We start from the raw sequence: 21162 nt of genomic DNA on the forward strand, positions 1-21162 counted from the left end.
TAATGCAAAATTCAAAGAAGATCGCGACATTGTGTTATCTCTTTCGACTCAATAGACTGATTTCCGGCAAGTTAGGCTTTCAAAAACAATTTTGTTCTAAGCAAACATTGACTTGCATATAGTAATATCCTTGTGTAAAGGTGATCTCTAGTTTCTTTTCCTTTCAGGCACAATTGTACCCGCAAAAGCTTCTTTGCACAAGACGCTTCGGAACTACTGAAAGCCATTCCTTAAGTCAAAACACTAAAAGTCTAAAGCCGACATCATCAACACTCCTCTAAGAGATGATGTTTTAATTTTTAACGTATTTTTTAATTTAAATTTAAATTCATATAATCAAAAGGATTAGAAAAAAAAACTAAACTTGAAAATCAAAACCGAAAACTATTCATTTGAGATTTAAATTTACAATCAATGAAAACCATTGTTTTGATTTTTGTTTTTGTGTATTTTGTTTACTTAACAATTTAAAAATAAGGAAAAACTCCACCCGCCAATCAAATGCACGTCTCAATTTTACCGCCGAAATTCAAAAAAAAAAGATAATCATGTCAAAAAATCTTGCTAGCACTTTAATTTTACACTTTACATTTATCGTTTAAGATTTTATTTGCTACCTCTTTGAGGTTTTGTTTACTTATTCCAATACACATAAATATATTTAAAATTAAAAATAAAAATATACAAAAATAATAAGATTTGAACAACTACAATACGTTATAATAATTATTATAAAACACACATTCAGAGGTTTAAGCTTATCTTTGCGAATTTTGTGTAAAAACACAAGACGAACAATTCTCACTACCAAATATGTTATTGCTATTTTCTTTTTATTTGTTTATATATTATTACACATTTTTTTATTTAGTTTTTTTTTTCTCTAATGTTTGTAGCAATATCACAAAATTTTCTCATTAAATATAGTTTTTTTTTGTTTTGTTTAAGTTTATATATATATTTGATTAAATATTACTCATTCGGTTAATTTGCAATAACAAATTTTAATTGTTGTAAAATGTTATCAATTTGTATTCAAAAAACTGTGTTTTCATATACATATAAAAACTTGAATTGTTTCGTGTACAAAAGACGTTTTCTTTTAATCGAAATAGAGTCGTTTCCAACTTTAAGTTGCTTGAATATTCTTTTTCGTTCCAGACTAAAATGTTTTCTTTTTTTTGGATTTCTTGCAACTTTTTATAATCGAACTCTTTCTCTCGATTTGACCAAAGTTTTGTGTTTATTTATTTTTTTTTTATTTTAAATAAGACAAAAATATCCACGATTTGAAATCGTAAAAAAAATCGACTGTTGTCGGACTTTTGAATTTGGATTATTTTTGTTTTTGCGGGCGCTGGTGTTGTCCATTTATTTAAAATATTTCAAAATTCTCCTAACTTTTTTGGAGTAAAAGAGTCATTAAGATTCACGTTCCTTTTTTACTTTGACCTCTTCGCCTAAGATCGTCGCAATTTCTCCTTGCATAAATGCCCATGGTATTGTTGAATTGGCTAGCGGACAGCGCTCACCACTTGGACAATAGACTTCGTTACCGGAGCCCTATGGGATAAATAAGGTTTTAAATATTAATAATGAACTTCGCTTTAGTTAATATTTTTTTATGAAATATAAGTTATAAAGATCGACATGAAAACGATCTCAAGTTTGCTCTTTAGCACTTTCCAAAGGTCAAACTCATTTTGATATAAAAATAATTTCTCTATTTTACTTACATTTTGCCTTTTAATACTTTCACGACTGCAGGGGAAACAAAACTTGTGATGATTGACAGAAGGACATTGCACAAAATGAGTGTCTTCGAGCCTTTCTTGACACAACGTACATTTAAGGGTAGTATTCTGTGCAGAGGTTGGTGCTTGAGCTGCTGACGTAGGTACTGCATTACCCGGTGGACCACCGCCATTGGAACTGTTTCCGTTGCCAGTTGAGCCGCCACCATTATTAACTCCACCGACACTTCCACTGTCCGAACCATTCGAACCAGGTGGCATTGGTCCCACTGAACCACTTCCAACTGATGCAGGTCCAACTTGAGGCCCCTGATTCGATTGGGCCTCCGTGCTTGTGACTGTAGTGCTGGAAACATGTCTTGAGCCTGATGATCTACGACCCGAAGATGATCCTTTTTTAAAAAATAAAAATAAATAATATTATATTATTATTTCTTATGGCTTATAAATTTTAAATGGCTTACCAGAACTGTTTGGCGAATGTTGACTGCCTCTTGACGCTGTCCTCGGTGGTGGTGGTCCTGGTGGGCTTGGGCCATTTCGAGGGCTTCCCGGAGGTAATGTCTCTGTAATTGACATTAAATTAGCCATCGGACTTTGAGCTAATTGAGTGACTGAAGAGGCAGATGTTAATTGTGGCAGAGGTGGTGGTGGTATTGATTGTGGTTGTGATGTTGGTAATGCTGGTGGCGTTGAATTACCCAGCGACACAGGCGGATGTGGCATTGTTGGATAAACTAAAATTGAAAATCACCATTGGTATTTTTGTGTAAACGAAAAACATTTTTTTCTTTTTGAAATATAGGAATGAAAAAGAACTGTAATAGAACAATCAAAATTGTCCCCAGTTTACATAAATTATATAAAAGAAAAACCTAATAAGCAGGAACCTTTGGTGTTATTCTTTTAAATTTTTAAAATTAAAAAAACTTTATAAATAAAATTGCCACTTCAGGAATTGGTTGTGGTTTGGTGTTGTGGAGTGGAAGAGGATGAAAATCTGCACACATCTCTAATTTAATGTTTAATTGTAAGTTAAATCAAATCAGAATTGAATCAAAACTCATGCAATTTTTGTATTCAAACTAAAGTCTTAATTATTAAAACTAAAAAAGTAATAAACTACAATAATAACCCAATTATGTAGAACTTTCTACCTACCTAATCAATTTTTCCTACAAGTCTATATAGTTCTAGAACCTCACCAATGGCCAGGTTCAGGCGACATAAGGGACTTGAAAGTCTGGTATCTGATTGGCCAGCTACCAAAAAACTAAATTCCAATTAAGGCAATTTTAATGGAAAGTTGACTGGAAAGTAAGAAAAATCTCCCTAACTATTAAGTCAAGTCTACTTCTATCAAAATGACAGTTGATAATGTTTTTTCATTCAACTTAAAGCTGAACTTTATTACTCTACGATTTATTTATTTTCTGAACAACTTCATTTAATACTTTCTGTAAAAGGGTTCCTTGTCAATTTGGAAAAGAAATAAATAATATTTCTTTACAATACAAAATACAAGTCGTGATTGACTTGTATCTTGACAGAGGAGTGCTTTGTAGACAATAATTTTGTTAAAGTAGAAGTTTGTGAAGTAACGTTCTGAATTTCAAATTCATGACACTTGAAAAACTAAATAGTTGCGTTTGTCAAAATGTACGTTCAAAGAATGACATTGACTATAAATGAAGTCCCTTGTGTTGCCTGAACCTGTCCAATGACTGCTCAGGTTATCTTCTAGGTAAGAGGCTTTTTTTTTTAATTCTGTTTAAGAAACTCTATTTGTACAGTTCTACAGATTTAAATGTCATTGTGATATTTATTCACGTTGAAAAAACGTGAGATCATTAACAAGAAATAATAAATGTGAATGAATACATATTTAGTATTGTGTTCCATGTTAAATTTTGGTTTCTTACTAAAAATGTCAATATGTTCATGACAAGTTAAGATTAAATAAGAGCTTCCGAAGAAGTTTCATACGCAACGCAGTTTATAAAAACAGCTACACTCGAAATAACTTTTAGAACATATAATTATCTATGTATGTACTTTAATTTAAAATAGCAACCTGTAAGTCATATGTTTTAAAATTAACGTTGCATAGATGGAGTAATTTTTGTTATTGAAAAATTAAGAACATTAACCTAACTGCAAAAGTTTTAAGCCATTACTTAAAGTACAACATTTAATAATTTTTGTTATTCCTTTATCATTCAACCCATTTCGGTTTAGAAGGTGGTTTGCTGGTTACCTATTATTTTGGCCTAAATTGGAATAAGAATCTTAGACGGCATGTGGTTTTAAAAGTTTATCAAGTCCTTATTGCAAAATCCGAAAACTGACAGAAATTTATTTTCCTTAACAGCTAATCTTTAATGTCAAGAAAAAACCGGTTCAGTCCACTGAATTGTCTTTTGATTTTATGTAAATATAATGACACATGTCTGTCAGATAAAAAGGTTATTCTGGATTTCCATCAAGACCTGTCAAAGAATTTTCAATCATAGGTTTCAACGATGAAAACTAAAGATGGCTATTACTTGCAAGTTACAGAGCTTTTATTTATCTAACAATGATTTTGACATTAAACAAGTTTTTGACCCGTGATACCAAATATCAAGAAAATGCTATAATTTATGATTACTAATTTTATAACTTATGAAACAAAATAACTGCGCAAAAAGAACACTATATATATTTGTATTGTAATTCTGTCGTGAACTGCAACCATTGTTAGTTTAGTTTTTTTTTCAAGATTCCCTGTTTCAGCAAAAAATATAAGAAATAGAAAATTATCTAATTAAAAAAAATTTCAAAGTTTTGAGCATTCATATGGCCGCCTGGAGAAATTTTACGGAATGCAATCCCTATAATGTAATATTTAAGCAATTTTGGGCGATTTCTCAGCCACAACTTGATTGTTTTTGATTCATTGATTATTGTCAAAAATACTGTCAAGTAGCTGGCTGACTAAGTTCGCTAAAACCGTGAAATTACACGACCGTGAGTATCCACAATTTACTGATGGCTTGAGTGCTTAGTTTTTTTTGATAAAAAGTCTTCTGGTCAACGATGTTTGCTTGCTTTCACATGTATCGCCACCAGATGGCGAAAAATCTTGAAAGCGAAGCAAACAATATTTTGGGCTTAGGATTAACAACATGAAAACGTAAATCCTCAACATTTCTGGAAACTCTGCTCAAGTTAACGTATGTCTCTGTAATATGCTTAGGATTTTCTGGTCGAATACGATATCCAATAGCTCAAACTAATTTTCGAAAACAGAAGAAGATGGCGTGTAGCAAGTTAACTTAACTATGATGACACTTCAAATAACAGCTGAGTTTGACAGGTGTCAAATGCCAGCGCTACTAACTTGAAACCACGAATCAAATGACGATTAAACTTTTCGTCAAAAATTTAAAACTTTTGACGTGATTCGATATTGTTTAGTAGGTATACCCGGTAGATAGGTTTCTTTTTGTACATACTGTAAAACTTGTAGGTACCTAGTAACTACTCCTACTATCTTCATATCTTATGTACCTACCTCCGTATATATATATTTCAACTTGTACCTCACAAAAATTATATGTCTATATTTTTAACCCCACCACACACTAGCATTCACTTATAGCCAGACACATAATATTGCAATGCATTAAGTTCGATGTTCGATGCGATGCCAAATTGATGTGGATAGGAGACGGTAGGTAGGTATCTAGTTTTGCAATTTTGCTGAAACAAGTCAAGTCACAAGTCACCCTCTGCGCTCCGTATTGGTAGCGACGACGAAGACGACGACGTCTCTCTTGTGTATTCAATTCGTAAAATTTTCATGACGAAATAAAAACGAAACAGCGTAGAATGAACGAAATAACAAAACAACAAGAAACAAACAAAGGCACTACCAACAAACTGGTTTTTCGGGTTCCCTTTTGTGCACATCTGGCCTCTCTGACTCTCTGTTGTAGCTGTATCTTGTAGGCAGTGCTGTATTCATAATATTCCGATTCTGAATAGCGAAGCCTACCGCGACGAAGACGACGACAACGAGTCAAGTTGTCAGTTGAGTTGGGCTACCTACCTACTGCTACTATAGGACATACGTCATTTTTGCGCCACTAAAAGATAGTACATATCTATAAATATGTATTGTTGTCAGTATATAGTGTGTTTGTTGTATGCCTGTGTATGTGTGTGTTTTTTTAGATGTGTATGTGTTTTTTTTTTTAATTTTAGGTTGTTTAACTTTTGAATGTGAACGAACGCCTTTTTCTTTCCATCAGCAGCTGCGTAAATTTTACATCAGTATTTGTGTGATTATTTTGTCGTGTGTTTGCATGTAGTTGTGGAATTGTGTACATATTTGAGAAATAAAACTAGTTTTTTAATTGCAGCGTGTAAATAGAAAGGCGCATGATAAAATTACAACACCTACAAATACAGTTGCAACCTACTGTGTCAAGTGCATTTGCGAATAGAATGAAAAACAGGTTACGTGTAAACGATAGTGTGTTGGTGTTTGACATTCCATGTTCGTTTTTATTTTTTTTTTTTAGAGAAAATTTGCAACGTAGTCATCGTCGACGTCGAGTCGAGCCGAGAAAGCTTTTTAAGAATACTTTTTAGATATATGTATCTATCTAGATCTATGTAGGTATAGTTAAAGCAGTTACCTATACTTAGTTGGGGTATGTATCTACGTAACCAACCCATCTAGTGGGTTATAGGTATGTACATACCTATCTATTTTCTAAGGTATTTGCGAAACTATTAGGTACAGATGATGCAAAGAACAAACGGAAACTGAAAAATAAAGCAGAACTTATCTAAACAGGTATGTAAATAGGGCCTTATGTGTTCCTAAATAAGCAAGTCTAAATGACCTGTTCCTTTTCAAAATAAACTTGTTTCTGAATATCAAGATTGTTGCGATTGTAAACAATATGACGTCATCACAACGTTCCCAAAGTCATTGTTTAAGTGTCAAGACAAATAGTTACGAATTGCCAACTCAACTCAGAAGATGAGTTATAAGTGTTGAACTGTCAATGTTAAGGAAGCTACCATTTTTCTTTCGTTGTTCATTTTGCTGTGACACCATTTCCTACAAGAGTCGTTCCTTAACGATTCTAACAAATTTCGAGAAGTCGCAGCAATGACTTTTCAACATTTTTTTTTGACATAACAATAGTTAACCAACTAGAAAAGAACGCACAAGGTATTATCTATTAAACCAAAACACAAGATTTTAAAAATTTAGTAAAAACTTGATTTTGTTTTATTTTGTAATCAGTAAAAATATGTAGGGACCTACATACATGGCTAAAATAGGAAAATTTTGACGTGTGGATTTCAGAAAATTATTTATCGCATTACGTAAACCGTTATACGTTTTAAATACATCTTCCAATATAACGAATACTTACGTTAAGCACTATTCACATGAGCACGACCAACGAATGAACGAATATTCGTCGATTTTGACATTTCTTTCACATTTGAGTTTTTAATTCATCGCGAATGAAGTTTGACTTTGACAATTGTTTTTTTTTATCATTATTGTGTTTTGCTTGAAAACAAACGATTGAGAAAATGCGGTCGAAGCTACCTATAAATGTTTAAAAAAAATTTTGGTGTCCTTGTAGATTTCATGTGCATAAATTTAATGCAAATCGGAAAATTGAAGGAGAATATGTTTCCTTAATAAGAAAAATATCCTGAAAAGTTTTTTACATATTTCAGGATGTCAAAGGAATCATTTGCATACATTTTGAGCTTGGTAAAGACCAACTTGGATGCACAGCCGATACCATTTACCACCAAAACAAGAATGATTTTTTTTAGGTTAAGTACGCGCGAATATTTTATTCGTTGCGATTGTGGATAATGTGGAACGTGAATAAAGTTTGACAGTTCGCATCAACTATATTTTTTTAAGTTTATTTTCTTAAATTTATTAATATATGAAATTGAAAAGTAAAAGTATGCATCATACTTTGTTAAGAATTTGTGTGAAAATATGTCTTCAAACTTATGTATATTTTGAAATTAATTCGTCGTTCGTTGGTCGCGCTCATCAGAATACTGCTTTACCTGTACCCATGTTTTATAACTCATACGGTCGCATCATTAAAAACTGAAGAAAAACGCGAAAAAATGTAAGTTTCTGTAACTGAAAGCGTTTAGTTCAATTCTTAAACTATTCTGACTGGAATATACACTGGAAGGCGATATTAAATTGTCAATCTCCTGTCACAACAAAATCGAAAAAGAAAGTGTGAATAGACCAACAACCGCGACTAAATAAGAAACGCATACGAACAAACTTGCCCATTCGAAATGCCGAAAGAACGATTGAGTTCAAGAAATGCGTCCACGTATAAGTCAGGGTGCATCTAGGACTTAGCAAAAGGACAAAGGACAAAGAACTCCCCAGCAACAATTAGCTAACTTTGGATGTCCCGGATTGTAACCGAAGTTTGCAAAATAATCAATAAAGTTTCGTAATTAATTATTTATTATTTTTCTTGGTTTTTTTGCTTTCGACATGACATGTTCATTGTGTTCTTTATCCTGCTTTGGGTATGATTTTTGACGTTTGATGACAAAGTTTTCGTCTTTTCAGTCAGCGATTTTCATTCCATATCGCTTTATTCGATAAAATTATCGATTGTCAAAGTGACAGAACCCCAATAATGCGATAAAATGACTTTTGTTCAAAATTTCAATAGTTTTGGACACATTTTATCGAGTTGATAGTTATACAACATTGGTACTGCATACAAGCACCATTCAGTGACCACTTGCCCTGCTCACATGCTATAACAATAGTTAGGTATGTGAGTTTAACTTTAGATACTTACAATTCTATAGATCTTTTGAATCATTGAACTTTCATAGTACCTAGATACCCTAAATCAATAACTAGGATGACAGGAAGGTATGTCACTAAAAGGTAGAATGAGCTTATTTATACCTAGTTAATGCTTACTCTTTGGCGTGTATGTAGGTACCTAAGGTAGAAAAGAACATATAAATAAGTGTGTATCTACCTTTAAAACATAAACTTTTAAATATTAAAGGTAGGTACCTACCTAGGTAGGTCGCTTAAATAAGTGCATGCGCGTAAATACCCAGGTATAATACGTAGATATCGATATCTATTATAAAGAAAAACAAAAGCCTCCTAAGAATTTATTTGTTTTATTTATTTTTTTTAATAAAATCCATTTAGTTTTATTTTAACTAAAAAACAAATTCAAATGGTCCTTTAAGCCTGAAATTCCCAGTATAGGTACCTAAATAGTTTGAATAAATTATTTAGTTAAATAAAAACAAAACAGTATTGAAAAAGACAGTTTTATATGAAACTTCAACAATGACTCTTAAACAACTCTACCAACTACCTACCTACCTTCCTAGTAGGTATAAATATGCACTTAACCACTAAGAACGTTCATCTTTGAAGTTCAAGGGCAGATGACGTTTGAATTGTGAATCGTGACACTTTATTTTACCCTCTTTTTCTTACTACATCCATCCATCCATCCATTCCGCTATGCTATTCTGTTAGTCTACGACAAACAACCAACAACCATCCCAACCCACCGCCACCAAGCCAACCGAACCGAACCGACAACGACGACTTTGACGTTGTCGGCCGTGTTGGCGGCGTCGTCGTCGTTGCTGTTTCTGTTGTTGTTGTTATCGTCAGCCAACTACGACGACATAAACAGCTGCGAATTTTAATACATCCAAGCTTTTATAAAATAAACAATCATACATACATACATATACATATATATATATTTACATATGTATATGTTTAATACATAATACATGCATGTAGCCATGTTATGTATATATGTATATTGTACAGTGTACTGTGGAGTACACGTACGACCGAATGACTATGACTCAATAAATGGAAAAAAGTTTCTTCATTAAAGAAGATCGTCGTAATAATTTGGTCGTCTACGTTTTTACTTTTCTGAACAAAGGGTTTTTTTAATTATGTACATAATTCTGTGTTGTTGTAAATTTAGATACCTAGATAAGTTTCCTAAGTTTCTATGATTTGTTAAAATTGCTTCAAAACGCTGTTGTCACATAACGCTTTTTTAAGACGTCATCTTTTGACGTCTTATAATTTTATCTCAATGGCTGCGTTCAATCTTGGGTTGGATAGGGTATCTTGAATAAGTGGATTTTTAGATACCTTGTTGAACGAGGCGGCTGAAAACAATTTTCAGCTGTTCACAAAAAGCAGAGAAACATTTCAGCTTCGAAGTCAAAATTCGTCGAACGATGATGAATTAATAGGTGCGTAACAATTTAATAAATAAGAGATAACCTTAATCTGTAATCTATTTTAAATTAGCAAATAGGTTCTTCATGGTCTATTATGTACAGAACATCCTCAAATACAACTTCAACAAACATTTTGTATCTTTTTGTTTACCAACAAATACAAAAAGCTGAAATCAAGTTTCTTGAAATTCAGCCATGTGTTGAATCAACTGTTCTGTCAGATACATACATACCCCAAAAATTCTTGGAAATCTTTGGATTCATTTTTTGACAGTTCATTTGTTTTTAATCAGCTGTTATTTACACGTAAAACACTAACAAAAAGGTATCCGGATACCCAATCTGCCTGAGATTGAACGCAGCCATTGACATCCAAGAGTATCTGCCATTGTTAAATTTTGAAACTAAAGTGGTGAATAAAATGGATTAAAATTGAACCTGCTCTGGATGATTAAAACAATTTGGTAAGACAGGTTAGGTATAGAGAAAAGATTGGTCGTATTCATGAATGTAGTCACAACGTAGTCAACAAGCTTTGTGAATGAAAAATTGCACTAAAAAGCTAAGAAATAAGGAACTGTCACATTAATGACATTTACATAAATACAATCAAAATGAGTGCGTTCATTCACTCATTGTTATAAAATACTGAACGATTAATTTTATTTTCAATTGTTGTGTCTTTAACGAGCAGCTGATTGTAAAACGTCTAAATCAGTGTCCAATTTTTAAACTTTACAGCCAATATTTTTAGAGGGGGTGCAGAAAACGGTCTTTTTAACACCGGCCATTGTGGGTGAGTGCATTTATTATTATTATTATTGCTGCCTTTGTTCTCAGAATTAGTGTTGTTTACATTGATTTTCCTTGGTGAAGTTCTTCTTCATTTTTTTGAGTGTTGGTTTTCACTTATATAAATGCAAATCTTAATAACTGCTCACCTTTGAAAATATGATGTCCTTATGTTTTATCACTTAAATAAAAACTGTTTGCACAACAAAAACTTTTTAATAATAAATAAATATTTTCTGGAGCTTTAGTACAATGTCAACCAAACTTTTAAGAACCAGCGTTGCAGGATAGAAAAATCCTATTATATTTCTTAAATATCCGAGGTCTATAAAACCTGCACTTGATTTAGGAAACCAGTATTAAGTAGTATATTTTCTTTTGTAATCCTTTGTTGCTGTCAAAAATTGGCGCACACAAAAGAGTTTATCACTACATTTAACCCTGCAGTCGTAGCGTGGATTACTATTGCAATCCACTCATACAAAATAGAGTACCTATTCCTGAAAAACTAGTAGTGGGGATTTTTTTGCCTCTTTTAGTATTTACAGTTAAATAGTTAGCACATGCTAAACTTAGCTTAATATTGTAATTACATTTTAGGACAGCACAGTAGAGGAAGAACGCGAATCAGGTGGCCCGCATAAGTAGAAAGTAACCTCACCCAACTTGAAGCGCGAAACTGGAGACAAATAGCTAGGGACCGATCTAGATGGAGAAGTTTGTGTGGTGAGGCCCTATTTCACACAGGACTGTAGCGATACCTTAACTAAGTACATAAGTAATTACAGCCAAAATAAAATTGACAAAATTAAAGCATCTTGGTTTTAAAATGGGTTAATTCTTTTAAAGTTTAAACACAATACGCGTATTTATATAATAGGGAATGATTTAAGAGTAGACAGGAATTCAGATCTATCTTAAAGTTAAAATATCTTAATGAGGGTCATTTTTAGTAAATTAAATTGTACAGCATTCCATATTCTTGATGTGCTGATGAAAAAAGAATCTATACTTGACAGTACGTTCAAAATAGTGTACAAGAGTGAACTGCACTCTAGTGGTTGAACTTTTTTAAAATTAAGAAACATTTATTACTTTAACTATTTTCTTCATGAGATAAAGAGAGACGATACTGTTTCGTATCTTTTTAATCAATTCTAAAGGGTATTCATTTATTTTAACAAACCATTATAAAATTGATTGGAACGTATGTACAAAGTTGAATTGATTTGTTTCAAAAGATTAATACTAAACAAGGACCAACAAATGAGAAAATCTCATTATATCTTTATAAATACTTATTTAAAAAATAAAAAGATATATAAACAAAAAAGTACTAATGAATAAAATAAGTAAATATGCAGTTAGATTTGACAGATCAAAGTTTACTGGTATTTAAAAACACCACAACTAGATGTCTCTATATAACCTACAGTTACTCTCATTATTGAAAGTTCACCCACAAGAAAAAACTGCTTTGCTGTTTAAAGTTAATGCAATAAAATGTTTTTTTTTCTGATTTTTGTTTAAAATTTTGATTTATTTTTATATTTTCTGTGATAGGTACATACTGTTAAAACAAATTACAAAAAACAGAATTACAGTTAAAAACTCAAAAATTCTTCAAATACATGGCACAAAATTAAGCATACGCTTGGAGGTCAAAGTAAGAAGAAATTTTGAATTGGGGTAAAATGCCGGCAATCACCACGGTATCAATTCGACAAGATTTTTTGGAAAGACTGGGGTTTCATTGGCTTTCAATGAATATTTGTGGCTTTGGTTTCATTTCTGGAGCCTTGGCTTGATTTTTTTTTTTCATAAATACTCAATCAAATTTAAGTCCGAATACTGAAGAAGGGTTTTGAGCTAGTTTATGGCAATGTAAGGAATCCATTCCTTAACAACAAACGATTTTCACGTGTTTCGGATCGTTTTCTTGTTGAAAGTAAAATGTTGCTTGTGAATTAAGTTTTTCTATGAATATAGGTATTACGCATATTTATTTTAAGAATATCCAGAAATTTCCTTTTGTCCATAATTGTGCAAATGAATTTAATGGTGGCCTTTCAACTTAATTGCATATTGGGCTTTCTCCAAACAATTTGCCTTCCCTCAACCCCAAATAAGTTAATTTTTATGTAATGAATAATGGAAAGTAAAAAGAAATTGTCAAAAACGTCACATCTTTAAGGGGCGACTTTCCATTACCGCAGCACGAATTTAATTCTGTTTTTTTTTTTTTGTTCACAGTTAGTAAGGGGTCTCAATAGAACATATTTTAAAAATTACCTTTAAGATATAAAAATAAATAATTTCTTTTTCGGACTTAACCTTACTTTTTTTGCATTTCATTTTTTGTGCCTAAAACAAGTTTAAGTTTAAGGAACTGCAACTCCCCTGCTTGGGATCACTATAGGATTTGGTGTGGGTGCGATTTTGGGTATATGCAAAGTACTTCTTGCATTTGAGCACTAAAATCAAAGAAATCCACAACAAAAAAATCAAGTATGGCAACACTGAACAAAAAACATGGAAGAAATGTCAAAATCAACCGTTTTTGCGTGTTTTGTATGTAAAAATGTTACCTTCGAAAATTAATTTAAAATAGAAATAAATGTTTCTTCGCTCTAAAATTGATACAGTTATTATTTATTTGCACATATTTATCAAATAAAAAAAATCGAGCGGCGAAATTCATACTGCTGTAATGGAAAGTTGAGCCATCTTAAAAATTAAAAGTTACTAATTACATATTTTCATATGAGTGTAGGATGAATTTTGGAAGTAACTGTACCTGGTAAACCCATATTCCTGCCTGTAACTTAACTAAGAAAAGATAAAACCAAATTTTGTGTTCTAGTGAATGCACCTACCTTCCTATCTTCTTATTGTGTTCATCCCATTACTTCAATGCTAAAAGCTAACGGTACATAATTGAATTCCACTAGGATACAATGGTTCTTTAGTCAACTGCATTCCAAAGCATTATACACCATTTAATCTCATTCTCCTTTTTGTTCGCAGTTTTCATACGAGTACTAAACCTACCTACCACCCAACTAAAGTAGATTCCTGTATACCTACCAACATCCCTTTTTCAAAACGTACAAAGTACAGTAAACCAGTATACTTATTTACTGCACGGACACAACACAACAAAACAGTTTCGCAGAAATTTCCAATTTTTCAGGAATAAGGAAGTTGGTAATGCAGTTGGATAGGTAGAGAAATGTTGATGGAAAAACTTGGATGCAATGGTCAAACTCTATTCTCTTGTTTACTTTCATTCGTATGACCGTTTGTGCGAATATATGAGAAAAGTGTATAGTCTAGAAATATCCAATACACTGTGAAGTAAATACACCACACCAAAAAAGATAAATGGAATAGAAAAAAGAAAAAACTCACAAAAAGCTTATGAAAGAAAGCGCAGTAGCTAGAAGGTAAAGATATTATACCTACAAACTTAGGTATAGAAACATGTGATTATACTACTACGGATATGTATAGGTACATATATAATTTTGCAGGCGATGTCAGTTTTGTTTTGCTTTGCTTTTTTTTAACCGCCCCTTGAGGACGTAGTGGCTTTTTAAAGTGCGCATGTGACGTTTTGCCCCATTCTAGAAAATCCACAAAGAAATAAAGATGTGTGTAGATATTGGGAGCACAGAAATATTCAAAATCAATTTTTGCGTATACCTACCTATCTATCTGCTTTTGTTAGATACATACAATGAAGGTATGTAATATGTTTCGATATACCTATCTACCCAATGTTTGAGCAATTCATATTTTCTGTATCTATCCACTCTCAGAAAAATATCAATGATTCGGTATTGATTTTTAGGACAAAGCTACTAGGTATACAATTTTCAACAACTTTAACTCGGAAAGGAAAGGAAACTTTAAAATTTAAGAAATAATTACGTATGATATAACCATCGACCTAAACACTAATTTCATGTCGCTTTTTCAAATGTGAACATTTTAATATTTCAATTAAATTTTATAAAAATAGATTTTTAATGTTGGTTTCAAAATTAAATACGATGTGAAAGAATGTGCCTTAGGGAAAAACCTACTATCCTAGTGTTGTAAAAACAAAACTGTCCATGTTTGCAACTATTCACGAGTGGCGCTTCCATCAAGGACATTGAAAACCTCGAAATTTTCTGTATGTGAATAACCAACCACATCTTGTAGAAGGATCACATACGTGATGTCACCAAAAAATAGAAGAAATACAAGAAATGTGTCTTCCTCTTCGATTTGGCTATTTCTATAAGACTTACACACGTCCAAAGTTTGAATATAATTCGCATCTCTGGGCTAGGGCTCCAGCAACTTACTTATGTCTCTTGAACAGTATTAAACGTAAAGCATTCAAATAGATGAGTGATGATACCATCGTTAAATCATTAATGTTCGCTTCAACACCGTCGTTCATAAAGTTTCTTGTTTCACACTTTTTTACCGTTATATTAATAGATTTTGCTCTTAAGAAAAATCTAGTTGCATTCCTTAAGCAAATTAGCCGAAATACTCAAGCCTCCAGACAAATCATAAGTATACTTTCGAGCTTAACTTCTGTCGTGCTCTCAGTTGCATATATTTGTTCTTTCACCGTATTTCCGAATGTGGAATTGTTTATCACATTCTATCTTTCCCGGTCATTACAATATTTAGGAATTCAAATCCAATTTGCACCGACATCTCCTTTCAAACCTTTTATTCATCAAGAAATTAAGCAGGTTTCAAAAGATTACTTAACATTTTCTTGGCTGTTAAAATTCTACGTTTTGAAAGTTATCAACTATGAGTTAATAGAGTAACTTTTATAGTTCCATAAGCTCTCTGTAGGCTAAGCTAATTTCAAGAGCATCTTACTACTTATTATTACCAAGTAGTTTTAGATAGGCTTTAAAGGTAGTTCACGTAGATAGATAAATAAAAAATATAAATTAGCTGGCGCAACAGTCCGTAAAGAACCAGGGCCTAGTGACTTACAACTTTCAAACATTCCTGTGTGCGAGTAATTGCAGGGATGGATTGGACCTACAGTTTATATGCCGAATCCAAACGGCTAATTTGAGAAAGCACTTTTTCCATACAAGAATTACTCTTGGAAAATTTGTCAATTACTCGCAAGAAGCAGTATACCCGTGAATAAAACTTTAGGTGGCACAGGCACAGATCGAACCCAAGACCTATCGCATGACAGTCCAACGCACTAACCATCATGCCACGGGTAGATATATATCTAGTAGAAAAAACTTAAAAATCGTAAACTTGCTAATTATAGATACGATTGTCAAAACAACTAGCAACATTCTATGCTCTTTCATTCTTTTTTAAAGCATTAGGTACTTATACTGTTAACTGTGATCTACCTACCTCTTTACTACATTTTCTATACACTCGCGTCCACTAACACCGATACCTGTCCACAAATCTAAGAATTCTTGTTTTTTTTTTCATAAACAAGTTAAGAAACAGTTAACAACAACAAAGAACTATGTAGGTATATAAATCGTTTAAAGGTCAACAAACCTCTTTGGTCGATACACATTTCATAAATTCTTTTTATTTGTAAGGTAGGTTTTAGATATCAGTGTCACTTTATTTAAGTTATTTTAGTCCAAACCAATTAATAAAGTTTGAAAAATTAAAACATAAAAGATTGGAAAGCTTTAAGCAGCCAATTAAACTTAAATTACCTCTATTTTTAATAGGTAGTCATGTATTCACTCACTGTTTTTTAACACAACTTAAAGAAAATAAAATTATAAAGAGGTAGGTACCAATAGAGTTCCTGGGAGGTATATATTTAATAATTTATAAAATGATTGTTATTTTAAATAATTTTCTAGGTACCTTGGAATGGTACAAAATTTTCGATCTGCCATCTCTTAAGCTTTCATTCAAACTTGTTGTTTGTTTTTATTTATTTGCACTCAAGAAACTATTTGGGACGATCATATTACTAAGCTATCCTCAGGTTTCTCTACCTCACTTAGCTACTTAATTATCGAATATTGAAATATTTTAATGTAGGTAGATTAGGTTCCTACTAAAGTTTACGTTACCTATTTTTTCATAAAAGTTATCAACGACTGTTTAGCAATAAATACAAATTAAGTCCTTAAGTAATTCAATTCTACATAAATAAATACCTACTTACAAGAATTCAAACTAAATATAAAAATAAATATATAAATAAATTTAAACTCTTTCAAAAAAAAAATAAGGCATAGGTAGGTATAAGCAACAATTAAAATTATAAAAATAAAAAATAGGTACTAACAAAACTTACCGCCTGGCTTAAAAGTAGTTGAATCAAAGGACGGCGCCCTAACGGGTTGATGTTTATCGCGTAATCCTTGTTGTCGATCTTGGACAAATGACACTGCAGGCAATGATTCGCCTCTAGTTAGCGGTGGTCGTCCACCCGACGGCGAATCATCCGCACCCGATGCACTGCGTTTTATACCGCTGGGCGCGTCATTATGACCATGTCCGTCGTCATCGTCTGGCGGTGGTCTTTTTAAATTAACTGACAAAGAAGGTGGAATTGGTGGTCCGTTGCCAGAAGCAGCAGCCGCCGCTGCAGCCACCGCAGCACGATTTGGCATTGTCATGTGATGTGGCGGCATATGTGATATCCTAACTGGACGAACTGCTGCTTCGTGCGATTCAATTTTTACAGGAAAATCCATTAAAGTGGGTTGCGGTGGCGGTGGGCCTATCCGTTGTGTTGTGTATGCATGATGGTGTTGTTGAGGTCCGGCATTGCCGACGGCCACACCACCACCTCCACCACTATTCCGATGTTGCTGTTGTTGTTGTTGTTGGACAACCTCGCCATTCTCATGACTGCGTTTGGCTGCTTGGTGCAAGCGTTTCATTTGTCGCGCCGCGTCCAAAACCAATTCGATACGATCGGCACCTTCATAATTGACGCAACCACGACATACGGCCTCCGAAAAATCGTTAATCATTGCCCACGGCATACGCGGCAAGTCGCACAGGTAGCAGTGTTGTCGTTTTGTTTGCAGCGACATCCTGACAAACCGGGCGGAACTTCCGACGTGATCGCGATCTATTTTGACGGTTAGTCGTTCAAATTTTCAAAAAAAAAAATAGCTTCTCCCTCTATACAAGGCGATTGTACAAAAACCAAATTCACTACACTTGAGCAATCTTTTATTTTCTCTGTTGTTGCATCTTGGTACATATATATAGGTATATTCAACTAAGGACTCTTTTAATTCACACTACATTATTTCCTTTATTTTTTGTTATACTCTTGATGCCGTTATCGTTATCACTTGGGCTTGGAGATAGTAATATTATCAATTTATTGATAGAAAACGAGAATACACAAACTTCCGTTTTATTTTTTTGGTTGTTGTCGTGTAACTTTTGTTTCTTTGACCAAAGCAGAGCAGAATAAAGCACAACACAAAAACACTTGAATAACAAATTCTCAATTCAGAATTCACACCAATTGCCTTTTCACTGAATAAAATGAGATAAATCAATCTCTAATCATTCAGGCCAGGTTGGTTATAATTAGATTGAATTATCTATCTATGATTATTTTTAAATATTCTTTTTTCTGCTTTCAAAGACCGCGCGCGAATTTGAATTTGAATTTCACAGATTATTTTATTATTATTATTATTAATCCACAGTGAAAATTATATATGTAAAACAGATGTATACATATAGGTTTGTGTGTTGAAAGAAATATCCAATTGGAAAATTCTTGTCTAGAGATTCCTTTAAAAAAAAGAATGAACGTTGGTTTTTTCGATTTGTTCTTTCTGTTTCTTTAAATTTATGATGAACTTGTTCCTAATTTCTGTCTGGGCGTGCAGCGCGCTAAAAACGTACGCTCCTTCCTACCGAACTCAGAAAATTGTCTGCGGCAAAATAACATTCTTGAAGTCACCGAAACATGAATCAGACGACCAACAACTCGCACACATTGAAAGTAATGAAAAATATGGGCGATGAAAAACCAATACCTACAAAATTATGTTTATACGCGAGGCGAGTTGTGTAGTAGTAGTGGTGTGGTCGTTTCGTCGTGCTGTTCAAAAAGAATTCCTAGCATTTGCCACTGAGTCGAGCCGAGAGTGGTGTATAGAGCGAACTCGTGAGATGTAGCTTGTAAGTGCACGGGACAGGATGTAATACACCCTATGTTTTCATATCTATCTAGGAAGTAACTGAAAAAGACATTCCAGTATACGTCATTTAATATTTTCAATTTATTGTAAAATCCGAAATTGGTTTATTTTCTTTACGAATTAATTAACTTGGTAGCATGATTTGCTTTTCTTTTTTAGCTCAGAAAACGGGTTTAAACAGAGTTCGAACGTTGAGCATATCTTGCTTTCTCTGAACAATTTCTGAACAAAGTGTGTTATGAGCCTCAGATTTTGTAGGGATATAAAACCGAGCACAAAGCTGTCACTATTTGGTATTTTTCAATTTACTTGCCATTTTCCTTTTACAGTAACAAGAAATAAGATTAAATAGCATTCGACTTATGCACATATTTTTCGAAGAAAGAAAGACTGAGAATTCTGATGAGTTTTGACATTCTACAATGAACTTGATGATCAGCAGCGGAAAAACGCTTCAAGCACTGAGAGTCAGGTAAGGTGAATAGACTAATTATTGTCTCGTTTAAAATATCAAACTGAGTACATTTTAGGTCCGTTCGCGTACTTTCTGCACTAAAATTCGTAAAAAGAGATATTTTAAAGGGTAGGGGTAAAATTCTCCCACCAAAAAAAAAAACTACAAAAAAGTAAGCTAACGGAAAAACAAAAAAAATTTCACACAAAATTACTGCCTTGTTGCTGTTCTTTGAAAATTTGTTTTTAAATTTTATGACAGCAAAAGCGAGCAATTTATTTAATTTATTTGAATTTTTATCAAATTAGACAATCTTCACAAATCAGCCCAAAGAAATTTCTTGGGATAAAGTTTGTAGGTTAGGGAAATATTTTACTCTCTCGTGAACGCCCTCTTTTACGAAAAACTACGACATTTTTGAGTACGCGAACAGGATTTGGTTAAATTACGTATTTTTTCGTAAAATTGGCCTGTTTTAGTAGGGTACGCTAACGGAACAACTGTTTCTACGTTTTTTTAAAATAAAAAAAAAATTCGTAAGACACAGATGAATTGCAAAAGATATTTTCATAAACGTTATAAATGACCAGTAATGTAAGTGGATTAAAATGTGTTCGATTTTTTTCTAGGGAAGAAGGTGCTTTGTGTGGAATATTGAAAACAACATTGAATAAAGAATTTAAGTCTGAATAAAACTCAGCCTGGAGAATTGTGCGTCTTGAAATCAAGAAAGTTGATCCCATCTTCCTTTGACATTTTGAATATCAGCAGAAAAACTTCTCGCGACGGCCATATTTGATTTTTGTCTGACGTTTACCGAATATCTATCGAAAATTGAACTAATTTAAGTACGTAGAATTCTTGTGTTTATTAATGCACCAAGGCAGAAAGGCGGTTTTACTAACTTAGTTTTTGACGTTTATGAAAACACCAAATGTGTCAGTGGTCTGTCCTGTCAAAATAGACATACACTTCTTCAAAAATCGGAATTCTGCGTATATAGATTCATACCGCATCGATGTTCATATCTTTTGAGGTACGTACCTACCTCAATTGATTAATTTAAAAATGCAATTACGTATTATGCTTAAACGTTATAATGTGATGAAAATATTCCAACATACCCTACACTTGATGTGTACAGAAAAGTATTTTCTACACACCAAACATCCACGTACTGCGTCACAGAACCCAAAAATACTCTTCTCGCACACATTTAAACATGCGCTTAATAAAAATCGATACTATCTTACACATACTCTTGCCATTTGCAACAGCCGAAGCATATAAATGCATATACATATGGATGTAGGTATGCCTATGTATATAGGACTGCATATATAGATAGATATAGCTGTGTATAGAGGACTATATTATAGTTATATAAATAGAGAATATAATATTTGGCCTTATAGCTAAATTGCATGTTAGTGTAGTGGTATCTACATATACGTTTTTAACAATCAGCTTATTGGATAAATGGATACGTGCCAACATCAAATTTTATTTTTGTGACGACGACGGAACGGACGACGAAATCGTCAACCTCAACTCAAACAGACACATCTTAACATTTAACGATGATCACTAAAATAAAAATAGAAGCTGAAAACGATTTGAAAATATATGTACAAATCTA

General features: G+C 32.9%; 1 protein-coding gene and 1 long non-coding RNA gene across 3 annotated transcripts; both read right to left on the reverse strand.

Moving 5' to 3' along the window:
• Positions 1-449: 449 nt before the first annotated feature.
• Positions 450-18803, reverse strand: LOC129943081 (interferon regulatory factor 2-binding protein-like A). Of its 2 annotated transcripts, none has more exons than XM_056052300.1 (4): positions 17179-18803; positions 2219-2491; positions 1737-2146; positions 450-1563 (listed from the first exon to the last, which is right to left on the reverse strand). In XM_056052300.1, exons 1-4 carry the CDS (start codon positions 17933-17935, stop codon positions 1423-1425), a joined length of 1581 nt encoding a protein of 526 aa, XP_055908275.1. In that variant the 5' UTR covers positions 17936-18803; the 3' UTR covers positions 450-1422. The 2 variants fall into 2 exon arrangements, with proteins under 2 accessions (XP_055908275.1, XP_055908276.1); XM_056052301.1 differs by having other exon boundaries at positions 17188-18802.
• LOC129943082 (uncharacterized) lies at positions 8954-9469 on the reverse strand. Its single transcript, XR_008781160.1, has 2 exons — positions 9177-9469; positions 8954-9064 (listed from the first exon to the last, which is right to left on the reverse strand). It is a non-coding gene; the product is annotated as an uncharacterized LOC129943082 (long non-coding RNA).
• Positions 18804-21162: the final 2359 nt, after the last annotated feature.

This window comes from Eupeodes corollae, chromosome 1 (genome assembly GCF_945859685.1).
Source record: "Eupeodes corollae chromosome 1, idEupCoro1.1, whole genome shotgun sequence".
Classification (NCBI taxonomy): Eukaryota; Metazoa; Arthropoda; class Insecta; order Diptera; family Syrphidae; genus Eupeodes; species Eupeodes corollae.

What these genes read in the sequence shown, in the direction of transcription:
- LOC129943081 (XM_056052300.1), bottom strand. Translation starts at nt 17,935, where the DNA reads ATGTCGCTGCAAACAAAACGACAACACTGCTACCTGTGCGACTTGCCG. An exon ending in ACATTCGCCAAACAGTTCTG is followed by an intron (nt 2,147 to 2,218) that starts GTAAGCCATTTA and finishes TTTTTAAAAAAG; the next exon opens with GATCATCTTCGGGTCGTAGA. An exon ending in AAAGTATTAAAAGGCAAAAT is followed by an intron (nt 1,564 to 1,736) that starts GTAAGTAAAATA and finishes TTTATCCCATAG; the next exon opens with GGCTCCGGTAACGAAGTCTA.